Here is a 21,833-nt window from a genome sequence, read left to right on the forward strand (position 1 = left end):
CTTTTTATACATCGTTACATACAACATTTTGTCTTTGTAGAAAATAATTGAGAGAAGGGTATATTTATTTCAACAAATATTATATTTATTTCAATAAATATCGCTGCCATGATATTTTCAGGTTTAAATTTCGCTATACATATACAAAAAACCTACAAGCGAACAAAAGAGCGCGGTATTTGGCGCAACGGGGCGAACGTCAAACAGGTTTTTCTAATCAAATTGCGATCGTTAATATTTCTGGCTGTCAAAATTTTCAATTCAACGGTAAACAAAATATTCATAAATTCCTCCGATTACACGAGCCAAATGCTATTTCGGCCGCAAAAATCTTCTCAGAAAATTTAATAATAAATCCATTAAAAGACATATTTCAAATTTTCACAGAATTAAATAAAAGGTAATGTGACAGAAACGGTAAAAAATTCTCAAATTCTTCTTAAAACGGAAGTGTTAGATTGGCTTGATTATTTCTACAATTTCCTATAAAAAATTAATTATGAATTAAGAATAATGAGACACGACAATCTAACTTTTTGTATATCAAAGCTTAAAGATATGGTTTTGTATTAAAATGTACGGGCACGTTTCACGATTTCCATTTTCTATTGCTAGCCTGGCAAAATGGGACAAACTATGGGTAGAATGCCTGAAACGTGGGAGGGTCTCCTGGAAGAGAGAGATCGCGTTCTACACTGGAGTTCCGAAGTCTTGGCAAGAGTACAGGATAATGTTACAAATGAGGATACGTTTTTAATGGACTACGCTGACGAAAAGATCGACGCCAAAATCGATACGTGGATTAAAACCAATCGGACCCGGGTCGACGAGACGTTCAATAAATTTCCAAATGCGACAGAACAGCTCAGAAATATAGTTAATGCTGGAATCGAAAAGGTGAGAGAGAGATTGACATGTCTTTTCTTTACCCAAAATATATACATATACGTCAATTAGCACTGAAATTTTTTTCGCAAACTTTGTAAAAGGATTTACTGGAGATATATATTGCAAAGATAGATTGTTTCTCGTGTAATGTTTAGCTTACTGAAGAGATACGAGCAAAAACAAGGAAGGATTATCAAAACGCATATAACGACATTAAAAAGTTCAACAAGAAGGTGGATCAGTTGGGTTCGGATGAAAGAAAGATTCACGCTGAAATACAAAATCTGGAGGCGGAATGCGCGGGTGACACGCAAAAATTTCAAAAAAAATTCGGCCCGTTGCGAGTTAAAGTTTTCGATAATTTGAGAACCGGCGAAAAAATGATATTCCAAGATAAAAGACTGAAAGGCGATTTTACCAAAAAAGTATGAGTTTTTTCTATATTCATAAAACCTGCGACCTCCATAATATCTCCTGATAATTCAATTGCGCTTACTCATCAGACTTACGATATTGATCACAAAAACTCTGCCGAGTGTGTGAAACGAATCGACAAATTGCTTAAAGACTTCGAGAAATGTGCGGCGAAAGAGGGAACGTAAATAAAGCGGAGGAAAATGTCTCATCGTCAACTCGCGCCTTCGCACGTGCGATCGATAACACGTTTATAAAAAAAATTGTCAAAAAATACAATAAATTTTCTTCTTGAGATAGTACCTTGCTTTGTGATATCAGTTTTATTCGAAATCATTACGTAGGAAGGGGAAACTTCGGCCACCTATAAATTTACATTAATCAAGTAACAGAGATAGATTCGCTTTTGAATGCTCTTGTTTGATTTCCCGTTCTGTGCACAACCGGTTGCTTATCGTCTCGCACGAGATAGAGGATTCCTCGATAATCTTCCCATCGTAATTTGTGGCGTAAGTGAAGGGAAAAGCGAAGAAAAGGAAAGAATCGAAGGTCGTTTTTGCCTGATGAACGTCTACAACGAAGAAGAAACTGGATTATACAGGGTGTTCCGAAATCGCCGGATGTCTCTTTCACCGCGCTATGATTCGCTTTGGAATCGATCTTTCTTCGGTAAAAATGTCAAAGTGTCATAAATGTACGTAGTCTTCGAAATTAATTATTCAAAAGAAGGACTTTTAAGCTTTGAAAGAGATGAGATATGAGGGGGTCATAAGTTCTCTTCAATAAATTTTATGCAGGATTAATAGAAATTTAATAGGGAGCTTATAAAGATATACAATATTAAAAAATCTGAACAATATGACAAATAATGTTCTCGACATATTGGAGGAAAGTGTCCAGGAAAATTAACAAGAGCGGTGATTCCAAGATCACTCTGTATAACGAGATATAACAAGAGCTTCTTCTCCGCTTCTCCCTGCAGGTTGCGTCACAGATTCGAATTCTCTTCAGCGATCGATGGATCCGAACTCGCAGAGTCATAGAATAACGCTAGTAACCTTCATGATTCCTTCGGGACTCGCTATTACAGATCCTTTTGCGTCGCGTACCCTCGAGTCTCTCCAATCGCGATCCTAGAATGCCACACTCCAGATGACGGGAGGCAACGGGATCGGAAAGAGAGAGAGAGAGAGGCATGAATATAAGATGCCGGATTCTCCACATCGGCTTGGTTGGGATAGGCTCTCCCGGAGACTCTCGTGATCGGGAGAGCATGAGACAGCAAGTGGTTCACAGCTCCGTGATGCCACGATACGACAATCCAGGAACGTAACCGCACGATGTACCATTAAGGCGACCACTTCTGGCGACGACACAGTTAATGCCAAAATAGTTGAACCATTTTTATAGTGGTTTCCAAGAATTTATTCCCGTTCGAACTAAAAGTAGTATTTAATTATATCGACTGATTCGATTATATCGATTAATGGTGTATCTATACCTGTTCCAATAAGATTCTTAAAATTGCACACTTTTAATGCGACTCATATTGGGATATATAGTGATTAAATTATATGCACAGGTAACGAGATTTTCAAACATAATAACTTTAAGCCGAATACGGATACACACTGCATAATGAAATCAATCTAGCTAAACGAAATTTTCAAAATTTAACACTTTCCATATAACTCGTGTTAGAGCAGTAGAACTCACGGCATCCAAATTATTCATGCACTATGTAATTCTGATCCCGTTTGAAAGCTGTAATATAATTTACATAATATAATTTATATACTGATAACTAGATTGTATATCGAATGCATTATAAATACATATATGTATATAAAAAAGTCGTGATAATTATAAAATAAAATAAAATATAAGATATAAAAGAGAACACAAATTAAAATAAATTTCAGTAATTGAGACGAAAAATAATTCAATATCCAGAATAGGATATTTTAGTTCTCGTAGTAGGTTAAACTTATTCATAATATAAAAGTTACGAGTTATTACGGCTGTCGCAAAACATTAATTATGTAAAAGTATGTGTAAAAGATTACTGAGAGCTCTTCTGTAAATACTATCTGCATGCTTAATTAGATCAATACACGTCTGAATGCGATACATTCGGCGACACAAATACAAAGTTGCATCAATTATGGACAATTATATTCCAGATATTCCAGATGTACATATCGTATTTAAATATTTATGATGTTGATATAGTAATCATATTACTTTTAATATAGATAATAAAAAATAATTTATGCAATAAAGCATTTTAAATTGCAATGCTCGAAGTTTAAATTTTGTCACCTTCTAACTTGTTCATATTTTTCTAATACTGTGTAAATTTTTTAAGTTACCGCAGTTTTTAAGAGTTTCGATTTTTGCTGTTTTTTAAAATACCGACAATTGAAAAAATTTTTTATATCGGTAATTATAATAATAATATAATAATACAATGGCGGTGATTTCAACGGTCGATAAAATTACTAGCGAGTTTACCGATGATGGACAATTAAAAAATCAATCCTTTGAATTCTTCTGAAAAATCGATGCACTAATTAAAATTTCGACAGTCATAATTCTATAAGAATTCCTATGATTTTGCTATTCCAAAATTTATTTTTGAGAATACAAATCGCGTAAGTTTAGAGTCAGAAACTGATAAAGTTGTAATAAAATATATAAAGTAGCACAAATCAAAGCCGCGATCGAGTTCGTCTAACAGTCTAATGCATTCGGATCACAAATTCTAGAACGATCGTCTCTTAAAATCGCATACAAAGAAAGCAGGATGCATTCGTGACACGATCTCTATAGAGACAAATGCCAATCTTATTTAAAAATGTAGGGATGTGAAACAAATTCTTTCGGTAAAACACTAATCGACGCGATTCGCGGATTATCGTGATAAATTATTGCGTGATCTCTTATTTCGCTTCGTAATTACAATTATAAAATTTCCGGAAAAAATAACTTACGCGAATAATGATTTTCGATAATTTCCTAACAAAATGTCCGATGGAATTTCAATAATAAAATTTCCGATACACATTCTGCTACATGTGCGGTTTTAAAATTGACCTTATTACTTGCGTCACCCGATTATCCGAAGAAGAGATGGTCGTAATTCGTTTTACAATTACGTAAAGTGTGCGTTTGCAAGTATAAGTATACTTATCGCGCCGCCTTTAACATTAAAAACACGACTCCTCTACACGACCTTCAGTAGCCGTGATCGTCTAGTGGTTAGGACCCTACGTTGTGGCCGTAGTAACCCAGGTTCGAATCCTGGTCACGGCAATGCGTGAAAGCATTGTCACGGTGAAGGTTTTTTTTTTCTTTTATCTCGCATTAAATATTAACTAAACAATTATTTGACAGCACTGTCACAGCAAATTCTTTTTTTTTGCCCTTAATTAATTTTTTAAATAAATTATTAACCGTGCAAAATTGCGTGAAATTATGCTAAAAATATTTTTCTTCCTATTTTTAATATTTTTATAAATATTTTTAAGTAATTATTGATTAAAATGTGGTTAAATCTTCCGATTCACAATTATCAATTTGCATATAATTCTACGAATTGTCGCGTATATAATTGTATAGTTTCATTCCTTGTAATAAGCTGAACGATATTCAATAAAACCTCGATGAAAAGAAAACTTTGACGTGCAGCAAAATCAAATGCAATGATTGTCGCAATCGTTCTTCGAATACCTTTGCCAAAAATACTAACAGATTGTGACATTTGATACGCCGATGTGGCGTTATGCAACTGGATGGTAAATCCATGATAAATTAATATGCAAAATTGCATTGTCAGGGAAACAATTTGAGGAATGATCAGCATACACTCTCGAATTGTGCAACTGTAAACTATTATAAATAAAAGTACAATTCGCCACCATAGCAGTGCAGTGCGGGATCGAGCACGATTCGTATCAGACTTGAAATTTTTAATCGGACTTTCGTTAATCATCGGCCGACATGATCAACCGACATCGATTTTGCCTATTAATTCATATTTTGTGCTGCGCTAGTTCGTATAAAAATCTTTTCAATTAATATTACTTCATAACATCTTAATAGCAATTTTGTCAGAACTATATCGAGAATTCATTTTTTTTTGTATTTTTTTGTATATGAATTGTTTTATGAAAATCAGTTTATTTAATTAGATAAATGTGAAATTTTCATTTAATTATCTGTACAATTCGAAGAATTTCTTTTTTTTATATTAAAGGCCTTGGATAATAAGAGAAAAATATTCTTGGAAGCAATTTCAAGTGTTTAAAATGTGGTTTAAATTGTTCTCTCTTAATGTTACACGCTCTAAAAGATTTGTGAACACGTATCTGTTATTATTAGTAATTTATACATCACTAATTTAATTTATACAAATTTTGTAATGAACGTAACGTGTGCTTGCAGTGACAATTCATGGCATTTTATTGGACGCAAACGACGCTGAAACTTGCAATTTGCTATGTGTACAATGTAACGCCACCGCGGTATTTGCGAACGGCCACTGTGAATGCAATTTCGATGAAGGCAGTGACGAAGGTATTATCATACATTTACAAATATATCTTCCATGTAAAATGCTAAGACAGTTGCCAAAAAAAAAAATAATCTCTCATATTTCACGTTTTAACATCACCGTACAGTTTCAGGTTCGGAATGCCTACATCGCATACAAAAAGAAATTCAAGCCATCGAACTGAATATGCTTTCCGAGGATCTGACAGATGAGGAGCGAAATGTGCGTTCTATTTTGAAATACAGGCGTCGTCTCAGACCAGGTAAGATAAAATTGTATATAGTTGTAGAAAGCACCTGAACTTTCAACTAAAATGTTTCAAAAGTCTCTTTGGAAAGGCATGCCTTCAGAAAAAGTGCCGCATATGCCTCACTTCGTATTTCAGTTTCAAAAATTCCATTGTCATGGAACGATGTTTGAAAACTTTTCCTCTAAAAGTAGTTTTACACAAAGTAGTTTTACAATTAACTATTAACGATAGAGGTTCAACCTTGCTCATAAGGGACTGATTGGTATCCAAATCCGATTCTAAAACTCCAAAGAGCGTTTAATAAATGCCTAAGAAATGCCGCGAAGGCATTTTTTTAAACTTCTAAAGCCGGGGTATCTCGAATAAAAGCTGTCGAATTACATTGTAGGAGATGCCGAGAAAGTGGCACAGTATTTTATCAATGGAGGACCAGCGGCTGGTCACTCCCATTTTGTCAGAGCGTTCAACGCGGCTTACGATAGCGCCGATTCTGCGACAAATTCGTTTTCGGGCGTAGTTGACAAAAGTAACCCCGAAGACGGATTTCACGGCGTACCGTTAACCAGTCCCGTTTCTTCGAATACATGCGACTCTCCGTTGTATATGGTATCAGAATCAGCTCCGTACGTGGGTTCGATCATGCATGGCGCAGAGATGTATCCTCCGATCTTGAGGGCAGTGAATCCAGCTATCACCTATCCAACAAGCGGATTGTACGATCCGTTTATTCAGTCACCATTGCCTATCCACCACGCTTTGGTCAGAGCGGTCACACTTCCCGCACACGTTTTGCACCATGTATTACATCCTCGTCTGTATCATCACCATCGTGGGATCGTCAGAAGCACTAATGTAAGTAACTAATGTGATATAACAGAATAATTTGCAGCCATTGATTCTATACGAATGTCTGTGCATCTCATCTTTTAGATAAAATTGTAGAAGTCTAAGAAATTAATCGTACGTTCCTAATAAATAGATAGATATATATAATAGCACATTAAAATAAAAAAACATTAACGCAGCAATTAAATCCTTTCCTATTAGTTGCCATCGGATACATCAGATACAGACATTGTTGGTCAACAAATATGTGAAAATAATGGTGATTCTACTTCCAACCTTCCTACCGCCAGAAATAATGCAGTAAGTTTCGCAATAATATAAGTACAGTGTTTCATAACTCGTGAATGTCATTCAATGGTAGATGGATTTAATGGTAGATTCTTGCATAAATTTGTAACTTTTCCTTAATAAATAATGAAGTATTATAATAAAGAATTGTGTCATTAAAACCAAGGAGAAATTGCAACATTTTGTTTGTTAACACACACACACACACACAAGTTGTGACATTGATGCAAATGATTGTTTGATTGCTGAAATTATTGAATGCAATTATAAATGACCGACTAAGCATTTAATTCACCTTTAGCAAGAGAACAATTATAAATCACAATTTATCTTTTCCAGAATAAACTTGCTGAGCAAAATGTCGGATTTAATGCTCCATCACAGTATCCATACATCACACACGCAGAACAACCAACGCTTTATCATCTCCCACACACTTCTTATTATAGTCCTTTGATGAACATGCTCCATCCTATATCTGGCTATGTTTATCAACCATCGCAATACACACCACCGGACCCGCTGACTTCTGCGTCTAATCCACAGTCTTCTTGCGGGAATTATGCAAATACTGAACAGAGAAGTGTTTTAACTACTGACAAAGCTGTATATTCTAATGATGAAACGGAAAAATCTGACGATGCAACTAGAAACATTTCTAAAGAAGAGAAGAAAAATGGAACCGATAAATCATAAGATAAATTAAATATATAGTATATATACCTAATCTATCCAAAATATAAACTTGTATTTTTTGTTTTTATTCGCACATCATATTTGTACAACAAGCAAATTATGATTATTAAATTTTCTTCTTAATAAACAGTATTAATTATAAATTCCTAAAAATTTTGAACATTAATTTATTTATCGACCTATTTCAATCATTCTATTCCGAACCAACTAAAATATGTATACATGCAATGCTTTTATCGTTCTGTATTATTTTGAGTTTTAATTCAAATTTGAAAATCTAATAATAGAACCCAGTGAAAGATTTTCCTTATTCAAATTTTGAGCCAGAGATATAAAAACTAGTAATTACTTTAATTCTCCGAACATGACGCATGGCTCTGAGTTCAATCCCGACTTTCATCGCATATCCCTCGATTTTATAAGAATTTGATTGGAGAATCGAGAGTTATGAGTAAAGAAAAATTTATGATAAAGTTTACCAGATAAATGACGACCCATTTCGGAAATCCATACTTCATTTACAATATTACTTTTATTAATTCTCTGTCTTATATATTGTGTGAAACAGTATAGAATCTAAATATGAGCATATATATACAAATATTTTATATAAAATGTAAAACATACATGTATAAATAAAAATCCACTCTCAACAGTTCCAAATCTTCCTCTTTACCTCCTTCCCTTGCCTTTTCCTTTCTTCGAAGTCGACGTAGACGGCTGTGACGCCTGCTCGCCAGAGCTCTGCTTACCCTGGCGAGTCTTCAGCTTCGTAATCGTGGTGCCGACGTATTCCAGCAGAGAATCTCTGGTGGGAAACTCTGGCCGTACCGGCGTACCGTCGTCGTTTTTCAGCTGCACGCGAATACGACCGCGGAACAGAGGCTCCTTGCTACGCTCTTTCGGATGTAGCTTGTTCTCGACGCCTACGTTGAGGCCTGCCGCCAGTAGAACATCCCGTATTTCCTGATGCGTTGGATTCTCCACGCACTTATCTTTAGCCAATTTTCGCCCGCCCGCCAAGCTTCTCTTGCTGTTCAAGTATATTGGATAGATGCATACCCACCTGTAAAAAAAACAGCATGAGAAACAATGGCAGACTGTAAATTTACAACAGTAAAGGTGTAAATAAATAAAATATGTCAAATATTTTCTTTGAAAATAAAGTGCTCATTTCAGGTGCTTTCCAAAACAAAACCTCTCACAATGAAAGGGTCTATTGTAGCTTTTTTAACCTGTTTCATCTGTAAATTCAATTTTAACATTAGATATAAGGTCTGTTTTCTATTGCTGAACCAGCACAGCCAGTTCAGCAATAGAAAACAAACCCATAAATTCGTTCAAATCAATTTTATAGGTTAGGTAACGCACTAAAGCGTAATGTATTTTTACCAGCTAAAGAAACATTTTGTAGCTTAATATTTAAAAGATGTACCTTAATTTGAAGATATCTTTCTAATTTATTGTTATCACTTTACCTCTCACGCTCGCTGTGCTTCTTCGAAGGATTCCACGTAAGCGACATGTCGCTCAATGTTGCTATTGCTAGCAAGAGTAGCACGTTACCAGCTGTAGTGTACCATATGTTGCACGCTCTTTTCGAATTTCCGGATTTATGTTCACTAAATATGGCTCAAAATACAAACGTAACGTGGATTTGTAATTTCTCTGTTGAAATTTCAACAAAGTATAGCATTTATTAATACACTATCAGGATCATTCGATGACACAAAACTAAAAGTTATGAAAAAACCGAGAAATATAAACTGTAGGGAATTAATTTATGCACTCTTCATTAAAGTGCAGCTAAATAAATGTGAAATATTCTTATTTATACACGAATTTTGTGTGATACGTGCGTTTCAATAATTATATATATTTGCGTTTAAATAAAGATATAAGAAAAAAATAAGATTAATTAAATATTGACGACGAAAAACAAAAAGTATGAAACCACGGGCTCGTCCGGGATTTGAACCCGGGACCTCTCGCACCCGAAGCGAGAATCATACCCCTAGACCAACGAGCCATATGACAGCTTGTGCCAAAGATTGACCTGAAGTCTTTGCACACTTTATACAGCTGTGTACATAATAAGCCTGTTCGTTTTAATTGAACTTCTTGCACGGTTTATCTTTTCTCTTTTTCTCTCCAACGTGAAAAGAAAAAGAGAAAAGATGAACCGTGCAAGAAGTTTAGTTAAAACGAACAGGCCTAAATGTATTACCATTAGAGAGAAACCTGATGAGCGGCCGTTTTGCTTGTGTGTACCACTTACCGTTTCGTTCACATCCATTTTCAACATTTGAACTATTTAGCATACACATTTTTTGACACTGCCGATAAAATCTCCCTATATACTTGGTGCGTGTCCATATAATTAATTTGGGGCTACGCCCATAATTTTCGTGTTGAGAAACAATAACTTATATGCAATATCCTTATATTGCATATAAATATATGTTGTTCAATTTTACAATTAACTAAAATTCCTTTTGTTATAAATGGACCAATCATAGAAAAAAATATTTTTAATACTGACATATTTTGCAATATATCTTGGAAAAAATATGTTTGCTGTAAATAGTGTTGCGCAAAAGTACAGTTTAAGAGTCAATAGTCGAATAAAATCTATCAATTTTGTGTAATCCAGTTTACACAAATTAAATTATACAATTCAATTATATTATACATAACAATTTTATATCATTAACCATTTTTGCGACAGGATATATCGTTTTGTACATAATTCTTAGCATTATATTAATATATCTTTACACAAACAAATTTAAATTTTTTAAAATTGCAAAGAAAATTAATTTTTGTTCATTATTAAATCACACCCTCCCGCTTTATTCCTACCTACCCGTATGCTTACTTATTCCTATAATTCCTACCTAAAGTTTCTTTCAATTATATAATATATTAATGAAGTTTCCTTCTATTGACAAAAATCACACTCCCAAATTTTTAACTATCCATATATCCTTGTTCATTCGTTTTTCTGTATACCTGCCCGATTTTTATCTAATTTTTACCCATATTATTCCTACCTACCGTATCTCTATCTAGTATACCTATAGTTAGCAATTACCCGAAATCAGAAAACCGTGCGGCGTGCGCGAATTTGGTTTTAGAGACCGTTTAGGAGTTTTATTGGGAATTTAAATTCAGATAAATGACGTAAGATCCGAAAGGGATAATAAATTTTTTACACAATTAGAAATGATAAAAATATCTTTTTGTGTTTTGTAAATTTTTAACATTATTTTTTTGTACAATATATTAATTTGAAATTATTTTTAAGTAATGTAAAACTAATCGATTCTAAAATAATTACCTAGATAATTAAACTAGAAAAAAATCTTCTATTTTATAACAATATATAAATATATATACAATTGGATCTCACGTCATATTATCATTATTACTTTAACTGGTAAAATCCAGTTATCAATTACCTTAATATATATGTTTATTCATCACTCACCGACCCTGATGCGCAACAACGGAATTATATCTGCCACGTAGCTACGTTGATTCTGTAACATACAAATACAAAAGTCATGTTAAAATGGTATTCAAAAAACCGAATGTTTTAAAACAAAATTCTTATGGCATCAAACTTTTTATTCATTATTCAACTAGATATTTATTTAAAATATTTAAATAATTATACATTTTCCGAAAATAATCTTTACAAGAATCAATTTTTATAAAATATTTAATTACTCCTTTTCTTCTAACTATTATTTCTAAATTATGGTGAAACAAAAAACTCAAGAATAAACAAAAAATTTACTCTTACACAAAATAAAAAACAATATTTACCCCAAAGTTGTTCCGCTAGCGCCTGATGCCTCTCCCAGGCCTCCTCCTCCTCCTCTCAGGCTGCATTCTCGCGTTGTCGGCTCCCTCGATGTGACACTTTCCGCGTCATTTATATTCTGAAGCATATAAATAAATGATTTGATATTAAATAATTTTTACGCGTCAAACTTCTTATTCATCATTCAATCAGACATTTACTTAAATAATTACACATTTTCCAAAAAAGATCTTAACAAAAATAAAATCTTATAAAATTTCAAATTACTTCTTTCTTTCTAATTATTATTTCAAAATCATGATAAAAAATAAAACGACTCAAGTATAACGCATATATTTTAGCAAATTAGCAATTTAGCAAAAACTTAAATTACTTTTACACAAAATAAAAAATAATATTTACCGTAATGTTTCGTCGGAGTCTGACACCACTCAATAGGCTTCCTCCTCTTCTTGGGTTTTTCTATCTGAACCCTTTTTCTTGCCTCATACAACAGAGGAGTTATATACAAGATTGATCTGTAACATACAAAAAATATTCAAATAAAAATATCCTATATGATATCCTAATTCTGATATAATTTGAACTGTTATAAATTTTAATTATTTAGAAATATTTGATATATTAACAAGTAATATTTTATATATATTTATTAATATTAATTAAGTCATAAATAATTTATTAAATATTTAAAAAATCTTAAAATATAAACTAAAATATTTTTAATGAATAAGTGGAATAAATAAGTGGAATACGGCCGTATGAGATATACAATCAAATTACGGAAAGGCAATTAAAATATTTTATTTATTACAAAATGTATTAAACATTCAATACACATTAGATTACACAGTGATTTGAAAATATAATACACTGCGCAAATAAACAATTATTTTCATCAATATCAATTAATAAATAGAAATTATGAAATGCTCACCTTATCTGTCACACCTGACCATCTCCTCGGCTTCTCCTCTGCCTTCTCTTCTTTCTCCGTTGCTATTTCTTCGTGGCACTTACATCTGTTTCCTAAAACAAACAAAATATTGATTGTAATTAAACGCAATTACAAGCTTATAGAATACAATAATCGCGGCTTTGTCATACTTTCTACGATATTTAATAATAATGCGACAGCGGAGAAATAAGAGAAAAAATTATAGCAAGTTTGATATCAGCGATATTTCATAAATAAAAATGCAACGAAATGTATCTATGTAATATGACGGTTTCTCGCGCGCGGCGGCGCGCGGCGGCGCGCGGCGGCACGCGGCGTCACTACGTACGCGTCCCGGCGCTCTTATTAAGTTCGAGTAGGAAATACTTCAAATACTACATGCCCGCCTATTACTACAATTATTATTTCGCATTCGAATAAACGTTTATTAATATTCTTATCCGCGAATATCCGCAGATATCCGCGATATTCGCGACATTCGAAAATATGATCGTCACTTTCGCGACTGCCCGCGCGACACACCGTCGCGTCGGCCGAACAAGTATATATATACGTACCGCGAGATATGTATTTTCATGAATTATCAATACCGGAGCGCGAAATGTGTACTACTACGCGACAGATACTGCGGTATATAACGAATGGAAGCCCAATTTTCGATATTTTTACCAGTTAAGCGAGCTGCGACGCCACTCAGTCCGGAGCCGATTCGTCCCGTGTCCGCCGCGTTCTGGAAGAAGAACGTAATCAACATGGCGGAGGCGCAGGAGGCGCCTCGTCTGTCGCGCGTCGCGCGGGCAACTTCTCGCGCCATAAGAGCGCTGCGGCGCGGCGGCGGCGTCACTGTCACTAATGCGTCCCGCTCTTAACTTCACGCTTATGAATTCTCCGAGCTTCGATTAGGAAATATTGTACCCGCTTTTTATTATGATTATTTTACGGTTTAGCGAATAGGCGTATTAATATTCTTGACAGATATCCATGACGTTCGCGACATTCGAAAATACAATCGTCCCTTTCGCGATTGCTCGCGCGACGCGCCTTCGCCCGAACGCAAGTACCGCAAAATACGTACTTTTTAAGAACAATTCCCGAACGTCGAATCTATACTACATGATAGATAAATAATGAATGCAAGGTTAATATACGTTACCATTTAAAGTGAGTCGCGACGCCACTCAGTCCGGAGCCGATCCGTGATCCGTCCCGTGTCCGCCGCGTTCCGGAAACGGAAGAAGAATGTAATCAAGATGGCGAGAGTGCGTCGCGCGTCGCGGCCGCGGCGTCGTCTTCCGCGCGGTTTAACTTCACGCGCCAAGAGCAACGCAACGCCACTATCACACATACACGTCCCCTTTTTACTTTCGCATTTTATTTTATGCATTTTTCTCATTTTAACAATAAATGCTGCACGCTTGCCTTATATAGCAGTCATTTTTTCGCTTTACTTTAATATTGCATGTACAGTATACAGTAATTGAACTTATTAATATTGCCAAAATATATTATGTAAAAATACATTTTTAATAAATAATCAATATATATAATGCATGCCTTTCGAGTATACATATTATTTGATCTCAGGTTTTTCTCTGGTATTATTAAAGTTTACTACATGACGGATGTATACGCACATAGATAGGTAAAATACAACGTATAAAAAAAAATATTGCTGCCTTCCATCTGTCTATGTATTATGATATGAATAATATGAATAATTCATCTCATCGTGTACATTGACGATATTTTACCGAGCTACAGAGATAATAATACTTCGTTAGTATGCTATCTACGAACGCGAGAGACAGCTGAAATTCAAATGGGCTGTTTAAAAAAAAATTCATCTTTAATCTAATAAAATATTAAAACTTAGCGGATAAAAGGGACTACGGTCACTATAAATTTAATCCTTATGTGAGTGAGGTATCGTTTACACGTTTTGACAACATAAAAAATTAAAATTTTTTATGTTCTGGTCGCATTAGAGAGCTGCAACTTTGTGAGAAATGTCTTTTAAATATAATGAATATTATTTTAACACTATTTTTGGACAGATTGATCCAACAGGAAAGACAGGGGGACCAAGAGTTGTTCAACAACACCTTAATTACCCGAGTACCCGGATACCTCGTCACTAACATAAGGATTAATACGAAAATTGGATTGTGATAGACATATGTAAAAGTTGATAATGGTTTAATTCATACATTTATTTAATTGTCGTAAATAAATTAAACACGTAAATTACATAAGTACAATATACCTAATAAAGTTTCAAGACAAATTTAAAATGTACCAGTGTTTGGATCGTATTTATAACATACAATATATGTAACAATATCTTGTATATAAATTTAATATTTAAAATATTACAACTTTCTGTCGTCTCGAATTAGATTACAATACAGATTAAAATAAGCATATAAATTATTAAAATAATATATAAACATTGTATCTTAATAGATATAAACATATACACATATATATATAAATCTTGTGGAAATACTATACAATAATGACTTGGGCAAGATTTTCTTTCCACTTTTCGATGTGTCGAGTGAAAATTTAACCTTCTTCTTTCATCCAATAACACACAAAAACTTTTGTGTCAATTTTCTCGAAGAGATTATAATTGTTATATCCTTAATTCTTTGAAACCTAATTTTAAACAATTTCACTAAACCGTCAAAGAAATGCATATGGAGATTTATTTTTGCCTACACATTTTTAATTTACTAAACGAATTACTAACTACTTATTATATTTAAGCACTTCTTTTAATTATAAATCTTAATCCTTTCCCTACTGTTAATAACCTAGAGCAACATTCTCTTTGGCAATATTTTCTTTTTCAAATACGTGTGTGTGTACATATACACACTATTTATTTCCTCGCTGTAACAATTTTAGTAATCAAAATATCGATTACAAAAATTGTACCATCTTGTAAAGTATTGGTATTTTATCCAAATTCGGAATCATGAGGCACATGGTATTTATTTACTTATTATCTTTAAATAATACTTGATAAATAAAATGGCATTTTCAATAACTATACACACAGTAATCATCGTTAAGTTAGTACGCCTTCTTATTAGCAAAGAGATACCAAGTTATTGCATCTAAAGTTTATATTCCGAATGTTTTGAAAAATTTAGAAAGATTAGAAAGTAAATATTGGCAAGTAAGAGTCGTTCCTTTTTTTCAAACTTCAGATTTCAATTTTATTTTAACGTTTACGCTCTAATGATGCTGACTTATGGTATGAATAAATTACCGACATTGACAGAAATCTGGTCCTAAATTTCACCAAGCATTGCGACAGAGTTAAAATATATGTAAAAGCTTATTTCCCCCAAATAACTTGATAGTTCCACAAAATTAAATTAAAAATTATGCTTTTATGGTAATTATGCACACAATTGCGTTGGATAAATATGCACGCAAAAATCTATAATAAAGAATATAATGAAGAAAATAAAGAACTGATTAATATATGAAAGTATGTTCTAATCCAGTAAGGAGAGGATTACAGCGTAGATTTCTAGAATCACAGTAGACGTATTAAATATCATTCTATCAATTCGTAGATAAAATGACAAATTTTTAGATGTTAGGTATATGCCAAAGTTAGATTTACACGATCATGGAAAACTACCACAGAAATGGGAAGAACACAGTACAACATGGTGATAGGCACACCAGTAATTGGCAAAATGTTCTCAAAATCTTCCATTTCTGGCCTATAATAATATAGCAATTTGTTATTATCCATTGATGACTCACCTCTCCATGTGAATCTTTGATCGGGTATCTCTCAGTAGCTTACAATACACCATACATTACTATACACTAGGCACACACTATAATCACGTTTAAAAACGTTTAGAACTCTAGTGCAATGAGAAATACGATAAAAGGACAACAATTAACATATGTAAAAACAAAGGCCAGAGCAAATGTTACCAGTTGAGGCCAAATCTCTCTCACTTGCATGTACCGTCGTACGCTATGTTGAGTTTTATTCGAAAAAGCGAATTTTGATGTTAGGTTACCAGCCCATCACGGAAGGAACTCGAGAACCTACCGTAAAATCTTTATATTGAGAAAAGACACATATCTGAAAAGTTCAACACGTTAGAGAGTTTAATAAGTCAAACCAAAAATTTTAAATTAAACAACCATAATAAACCTTGTCTTTCAGTCGTTGACAAAGTTGTAGGGCAATAGTAAGCAATACGAGAGCATCATTCAGCCATGGCACGCTGCATTCCGCTTGTTGAGTTTCGTACTTGACGCTGCCATGAGCATTTTCTAACTGGTAAACAGCTAAAACCAGTTTGTAGCTTTGAATGTAAAAGCTAATGGCCAAGTTCTCTGGAAGGTTCGGATTGAGAGATTTCTGTGAACAAAAAAAAAAAGGTTTTTACGTGTTATTACGTGTCAGCGATATTAACGCTAGAACTAGATTTATAATGGAATAAGATACTACGTACCATATTCCGACTCTTGATGAGATCATCAATTGTCTTCTTCCTAGGGACGATCAAGCTAGTTCTGCTCCTCTGAAGGCAGCCCAGGATATTACCTAGTACATGCATAACTTCATCCGACGTTTTAAAAAGATAATGTCTGTCTACATTGTCTATATGGGCGATGCCTTGCTGCAAGTGGTTAGCAGCATCTTGAATTTGTTGCAACTTCCACGGATGTTCACTTTGAATACTCGTCCTCATATTAACATTCTGTTGTCGCTGCACCTTAAAATTCACTTCCTACAAGCATGGAAAATATCTCAATGGCGTGGCAAGGCAAGCGACTATAATTTTACTACAATCGATCTCCCGTGCACAATCTTGAGATGCACTAAAGACACTTTACCGCATTTGTAATACTGTCGCCTGTCAGCACAGCAACGCACTTCACTTGATCATGCGGGGCCGCAAAGACAAATCTGTCAGTTTTATTGTGCTGATCGTTACCGAAGAGAGCCAATGGAAAGCGTTGAGCACACTCCTTAAAATAAGCACGCAAGATTAATAACGCGTTGGCTTTCGACGAAGCCCACAAGTGGACGGTTCACAAGTGGACGGAACTATGTATGTGCTGGGCACTTATATACATGAATATTTAATACAGAATTAATCCGCATTACGTACCATCAAAATGTTTCGGAGCTGCGACAACGAGGAGTGCACTTCTTCGTGGAGCACCCACTCGAACTCCATTTGCTGAAAGCGAATTCAACGGGGCGTTATCGATTCCGATATCGGAGACACCGAGGGTGTTCGCGGTATCCGTGCGAAGTGTACTATCGGGGAAATGTCAAACGGCATAACCTCAAACGCCCACTCGCGAGCAGACGAAACGAGCGGGCACGGAATAATTTAACGCAACGCAGGGACCTCGCTATCTGATGACTAGGGATCGAGCCTCTTAAGACGATTAGATAAACGCTAAGTAAAGGTAAATAGCTTACGAGATTGTGTGCCTCCTCCTTCTCGCAGTCCGCCATTTTTCAACTGGAGTTGACTGGCAGTAGTGAGTAGTGGCAGTACCGCAATACTAATACTTACTGGAGTTTCACGCGGCCTGGTGTCTCCACCTGTCGTTGCACTTGAAGCGCCCAACTTCATACATATGTGATTAATGGGCTTCGTGTGTGTGTGTGTGTGTGTGTGTGTGTGTGCGTGTGTGTGTGTGCACACGTACACGCAAAAAAGCGTTGATAAGCGTATCTGTATGTATTACATATATATACAATGGAATGTATATACGAGATTTTGGCGAGTGTTCCCGTTCCTCGTCGACGAGCCAGTGCAATGTGGACTGCGGAGCGTTCGGTGGCATCAGTAGCATCACTAATCTAGTACCTCGATATTGATTGCGATTGATTGTGATAAGTGATCGTGAAATATATCATCGATCCCCTCTCACGCGCGAGAGCGAACAGATTCAAGAGAACGGATCATTCTGCCCCGTCATTCCCATTCCCGGTTCGAACGCCGAGCGAGTGAGTTTTCTCGTAATACACATACATACATGCGTGAATTAAGCGGCGAGTGGATTGGCGGCAATTAATCGCGAGCGGTGTCGAGTTATACGAGTTAACGACTTACGAGCGACAATCGGCCCACGTACGGGTTATTTCACTCGATTAATTCGCCGACGGCAAAATAACTCGGCGTCCTCGAGAAGATTCGTCAAACTGAATGAAAGACTCGTTGCCTGCGTGGACCTTATCAATTCGCGTCGGGTAACAAGACTTATTTTAATATTTTGGTAACGAGAGTAGAGATGAGACAATATAGAGGCATCGATAATGTATTGATAGTGATATGTTTTCGAAAACAAATCGAACATTTGATTGCCGCCATTTCCGTGCTCGATTTTTGCACCTGCATTTTCGACTTTCGCGATTATTCGACCCAGCGAGATTATATCCGTAATTTTCTGTTATTTATTGCAGGATCATCCTCCGTGTCGCAAGATTTACCTTCGCCGAGACCTGTTGCATCCGCATCGATCTTATCTTAAGTAGGTACGTACGTGGTCGCTAAATTTATAAGGAGCACCGTTATGTTTTTCTCTAATGGAGGTCAAAGGTCGTTCTAATATCGTACATCGTACGAGATCCCACTCGTGCAAACCGATCGACTCGAATAACATCGTTTGGAAATTAATACGAACGACTTATGTTTATTATGTTATTTCTATTAATGCAGATTAACTTTAATTTTGATTTAACTTTTTATCTTTCTCTAATTCTTGGAACTAGAAAAAAATAAAAGTTAGAATAAAATTAATCTACATTGATAGAAATGGACATTAATGTTGTATACGTTACAGAGAAATATTTAATTAAACCTGTTACACGCCCTGTTTAAGTAACCAGCTCGCACGAATCCCGCTGTCGTTTATCAAAAGCTGGTTTATTGACAGATAAATCGATTTTTCGCTTATTGATTTTTTCGGTCTTTTAATATACGGCTGACACTAATGAGCGAATCCTCAAAGGGACGCAACACCTGACAATTAACGTACAATTAACGTACTACATATATCGGTTGCCCCTTATATATTAAAACCTAGTTATCTTGTAATGGCGCATATCGCCTCAAATTCACGTTTGTTATCAGTTTCAAAGGGAATTTGTGGTAACGATGCAGCCCCATATGTTGCGAGACGAATTTAGAATTTATTCGAGATGGATCATCTTATTTCAAAATTATTACGGCGGGAAATTTGGCGTAATCCCTTAAATACCATGAATTACGAAGCACACATTTTGTATATCAAAACTAAAGTGAATACGAACATAACGCTTGAGGCGTTTTATCTACGTTTCCTTTATTCCTTTTAGATTTTTATTTCTTTCTAGAATTTTCTTTCTCAATCATGACTTTGAAGTTGTATTACGATCTGCTCTCGCAACCCTCGAGAGCACTATATATATTTTTCAAAGTATGTAACATACCGTTCGAACAGAAGATCGTAAATCTGAAGAATCTCGAGCAATATACTCCGGAATTTGAGCAGATTAATCCGTTCAAGAAAGTCCCTGTTATAGAGCACGACGGCTTCAAACTTGGTGAAAGGTATCGCTCTCTCCGCAGAATAATATAAATGTGACACTTTTATTTAATCATTTAATCATTTTAATTGCCTTTGATTGGTTTAGCGTAGGGATTACGCGATACGTGTGCCGAGAGTTTAAAGTGGACGAACCCTGGTATCCGTCCGATTCGAGAAAACAGGCTACAGTTGACGAATATCTCGAGTGGCAACATCTCAACACGAGACTTCATTGCGCAGCATATTTTTTAGCGAAGGTGATACCTTTTCTGTGTAACTAAAATATATTCTACGCGCAAAATATTTAAACATATATCTTTTCAAATGTATAGTTTCTTAATCCGCTCATGCGGGGTAAGCCGGCAAAGCCGGAAAAGGTGGCCGAATTGGAAGGTCGTATGAACGATTGCATCGACATTATTGAGAACGTATGGCTGAAAGATAAACCATTCTTGACGGGAAACACGATTAGCGTGGCTGATATATTCTGCGCTTGCGAATTGGAACAACCACGTAAGCCATGAATATTTCGATTTCAGGATATTACGCTACACCGTGTTTACGATTTGAGCAATAAGGAATTTTTTGTCTTGTAGGATTGGCCGGTTACGATCCGAAAAAGGGGAGACCACGCCTGACCGCCTGGATGGAAAAAGTAGCCGCCGAAACAAGCCCTCACTATCAAGATGCTCATAAATTCTTAAATCAAATAGCTGCACAAGATCCACAGAAACCCTTTAGTTTTAAGCTTTAATTGTGTACAAATTGCACTCTACATATGACGTCCATAAATATGCATATATATCATATATGTAATCTATTCTAATCGATAGATGATAATATCTTTGATGGTTTTTATTTTGGTATTTTTGGCATTCTTTGAATAAATAAGCACATTTGTATACGTGTTACACGTATTATGAAACTAAACTAATATTTATTTCGTTTGTTTATTTTCCATCCATTTATTTGCCATTTATCCATTTTAATAAAACTGCGGTGCTGCAATTTCTTTACAAATTGTTATAAAAGTATAAAAAGATTGATTATGATTATGTAACAATTAAGAAGCATTGGAACAAATATATAATAAGCGTTATTTCTTACAGATACGCGACTCTTAAATACATGTTTGTAAAAACGATCATATTTTACTAGCTGCTTTTAGACACACATTTTTCCATTAATAATTTAAATTATTTTTTCAAATTACTGACTTTGCAGTAAGGCTCCTCATTGCAACCACGTTGGAGTATGACATCGATAATAAAAAAAATTATATAAATTTTTCACGTAATTTTAAAAAGAATTCACATAATTTGTCTGACATATCCAGTATGATCGCAATAAAGAACCAAGAGTCTTAATAAAACAAAATTGCAGTCGTATGCAATCATTACGACTATACTGTAATGATTTATGACTGTAAGGTACATGAGAGGTAGCACGTTCGTAACATTCGTTACATTACAACATGTAATATATCGATGAGCTTATACTTTCCGTATTATAGCACAATACATACGTCATTTAC

The 21,833-nt window shown here is 34.9% G+C and overlaps 5 protein-coding genes and 2 non-coding genes across 16 annotated transcripts in view; 4 read left to right on the forward strand and 3 right to left on the reverse strand.

Annotated features, from left to right (window-relative positions):
- Positions 1-3,600, forward strand: part of LOC139772349 (uncharacterized) — a 28,629-nt gene extending 25,029 nt beyond the window's left edge. For 3 of the 4 annotated variants that reach the window (XM_071706004.1, XM_071706001.1, XM_071706003.1), the window contains exons 2-4: positions 616-897; positions 1,044-1,313; positions 1,392-1,604. In XM_071706004.1, the coding sequence (XP_071562105.1) occupies positions 625-897; positions 1,044-1,313; positions 1,392-1,490 (642 nt within the window). In that variant the 5' untranslated portion in view covers positions 616-624 and the 3' untranslated portion in view covers positions 1,491-1,604. Of the gene's footprint in view, positions 1-615; positions 898-1,043; positions 1,314-1,391; positions 1,605-2,392 lie in introns of those variants that run through there. The other variant, XM_071706002.1, reaches the window with a different exon arrangement.
- Positions 3,601-4,545: 945 nt separating this feature from the next.
- On the forward strand, positions 4,546-4,617 carry Trnah-gug (transfer RNA histidin (anticodon GUG)). The gene has a single exon. It is a non-coding gene; the product is annotated as a tRNA-His (tRNA).
- A 190-nt stretch (positions 4,618-4,807) lies between these two features.
- LOC139772358 (uncharacterized) lies at positions 4,808-8,090 on the forward strand. 2 transcript variants are annotated; one of them, XM_071706011.1, is made up of 6 exons: positions 4,808-5,356; positions 5,749-5,880; positions 5,985-6,119; positions 6,496-6,959; positions 7,155-7,253; positions 7,581-8,090. In XM_071706011.1, the coding sequence occupies exons 1-6, from the start codon at positions 5,305-5,307 to the stop codon at positions 7,935-7,937; spliced, it is 1,239 nt and encodes a 412-aa protein (XP_071562112.1). In that variant the 5' UTR covers positions 4,808-5,304; the 3' UTR covers positions 7,938-8,090. The 2 variants fall into 2 exon arrangements, with proteins under 2 accessions (XP_071562112.1, XP_071562113.1); XM_071706012.1 differs by having other exon boundaries at positions 4,828-5,356; positions 6,721-6,959.
- On the reverse strand, positions 7,982-9,707 carry Srp19 (signal recognition particle 19). Its single transcript, XM_071706027.1, has 2 exons — positions 9,416-9,707; positions 7,982-9,003 (listed from the first exon to the last, which is right to left on the reverse strand). Exons 1-2 carry the CDS (start codon positions 9,460-9,462, stop codon positions 8,610-8,612), a joined length of 441 nt encoding a protein of 146 aa, XP_071562128.1. The 5' UTR covers positions 9,463-9,707; the 3' UTR covers positions 7,982-8,609.
- A 187-nt stretch (positions 9,708-9,894) lies between these two features.
- Positions 9,895-9,966, reverse strand: Trnap-cgg (transfer RNA proline (anticodon CGG)). Its single transcript has one exon. It is a non-coding gene; the product is annotated as a tRNA-Pro (tRNA).
- A 4,947-nt stretch (positions 9,967-14,913) lies between these two features.
- Positions 14,914-18,379, reverse strand: Rogdi (rogdi atypical leucine zipper). The gene is made up of 6 exons (XM_071706024.1): positions 18,204-18,379; positions 17,884-17,955; positions 17,606-17,740; positions 17,221-17,499; positions 16,917-17,126; positions 14,914-16,844 (listed from the first exon to the last, which is right to left on the reverse strand). Exons 1-6 carry the CDS (start codon positions 18,237-18,239, stop codon positions 16,776-16,778), a joined length of 801 nt encoding a protein of 266 aa, XP_071562125.1. The 5' UTR covers positions 18,240-18,379; the 3' UTR covers positions 14,914-16,775.
- A 169-nt stretch (positions 18,380-18,548) lies between these two features.
- On the forward strand, positions 18,549-21,235 carry LOC139772361 (glutathione S-transferase theta-3). 6 transcript variants are annotated; one of them, XM_071706023.1, is made up of 6 exons: positions 18,549-18,737; positions 19,194-19,265; positions 20,088-20,322; positions 20,406-20,556; positions 20,632-20,812; positions 20,896-21,235. In XM_071706023.1, the coding sequence occupies exons 3-6, from the start codon at positions 20,123-20,125 to the stop codon at positions 21,051-21,053; spliced, it is 690 nt and encodes a 229-aa protein (XP_071562124.1). In that variant the 5' UTR covers positions 18,549-18,737; positions 19,194-19,265; positions 20,088-20,122; the 3' UTR covers positions 21,054-21,235. The 6 variants fall into 6 exon arrangements, with proteins under 6 accessions (XP_071562124.1, XP_071562123.1, XP_071562121.1 ...); XM_071706022.1 differs by having other exon boundaries at positions 18,550-18,737; positions 19,194-19,261; positions 20,106-20,322; XM_071706020.1 differs by having other exon boundaries at positions 18,551-18,737; positions 20,106-20,322.
- Positions 21,236-21,833: the final 598 nt, after the last annotated feature.

Source organism: Temnothorax nylanderi, unplaced genomic scaffold (assembly GCF_030848795.1).
Source record: "Temnothorax nylanderi isolate EJ_2023f unplaced genomic scaffold, tnyl_v1.0 TNYL_tig0048_pilon, whole genome shotgun sequence".
NCBI lineage: Eukaryota > Metazoa > Arthropoda > Insecta > Hymenoptera > Formicidae > Temnothorax > Temnothorax nylanderi.

What these genes read in the sequence shown, in the direction of transcription:
- LOC139772358 (XM_071706011.1), top strand. Translation starts at nt 5,305, where the DNA reads ATGATCAACCGACATCGATTTTGCCTATTAATTCATATTTTGTGCTGC. An exon ending in CAGGCGTCGTCTCAGACCAG is followed by an intron (nt 6,120 to 6,495) that starts GTAAGATAAAAT and finishes ATTACATTGTAG; the next exon opens with GAGATGCCGAGAAAGTGGCA. An exon ending in GGATCGTCAGAAGCACTAAT is followed by an intron (nt 6,960 to 7,154) that starts GTAAGTAACTAA and finishes CTTTCCTATTAG; the next exon opens with TTGCCATCGGATACATCAGA.
- Srp19 (XM_071706027.1), bottom strand. Translation starts at nt 9,462, where the DNA reads ATGTCGCTTACGTGGAATCCTTCGAAGAAGCACAGCGAGCGTGAGAG. An exon ending in AAGCACAGCGAGCGTGAGAG is followed by an intron (nt 9,004 to 9,415) that starts GTAAAGTGATAA and finishes TTTTTTTTACAG; the next exon opens with GTGGGTATGCATCTATCCAA.
- Rogdi (XM_071706024.1), bottom strand. Translation starts at nt 18,239, where the DNA reads ATGGCGGACTGCGAGAAGGAGGAGGCACACAATCTC. An exon ending in AGGAGGAGGCACACAATCTC is followed by an intron (nt 17,956 to 18,203) that starts GTAAGCTATTTA and finishes ATTCGCTTTCAG; the next exon opens with CAAATGGAGTTCGAGTGGGT. An exon ending in GCGACAGTATTACAAATGCG is followed by an intron (nt 17,500 to 17,605) that starts GTAAAGTGTCTT and finishes CCATGCTTGTAG; the next exon opens with GAAGTGAATTTTAAGGTGCA.
- LOC139772361 (XM_071706018.1), top strand. Translation starts at nt 18,937, where the DNA reads ATGAAAGACTCGTTGCCTGCGTGGACCTTATCAATTCGCGTCGG. An exon ending in CCGCATCGATCTTATCTTAA is followed by an intron (nt 19,262 to 20,087) that starts GTAGGTACGTAC and finishes TATTCCTTTTAG; the next exon opens with ATTTTTATTTCTTTCTAGAA. An exon ending in CAGCATATTTTTTAGCGAAG is followed by an intron (nt 20,557 to 20,631) that starts GTGATACCTTTT and finishes TCAAATGTATAG; the next exon opens with TTTCTTAATCCGCTCATGCG.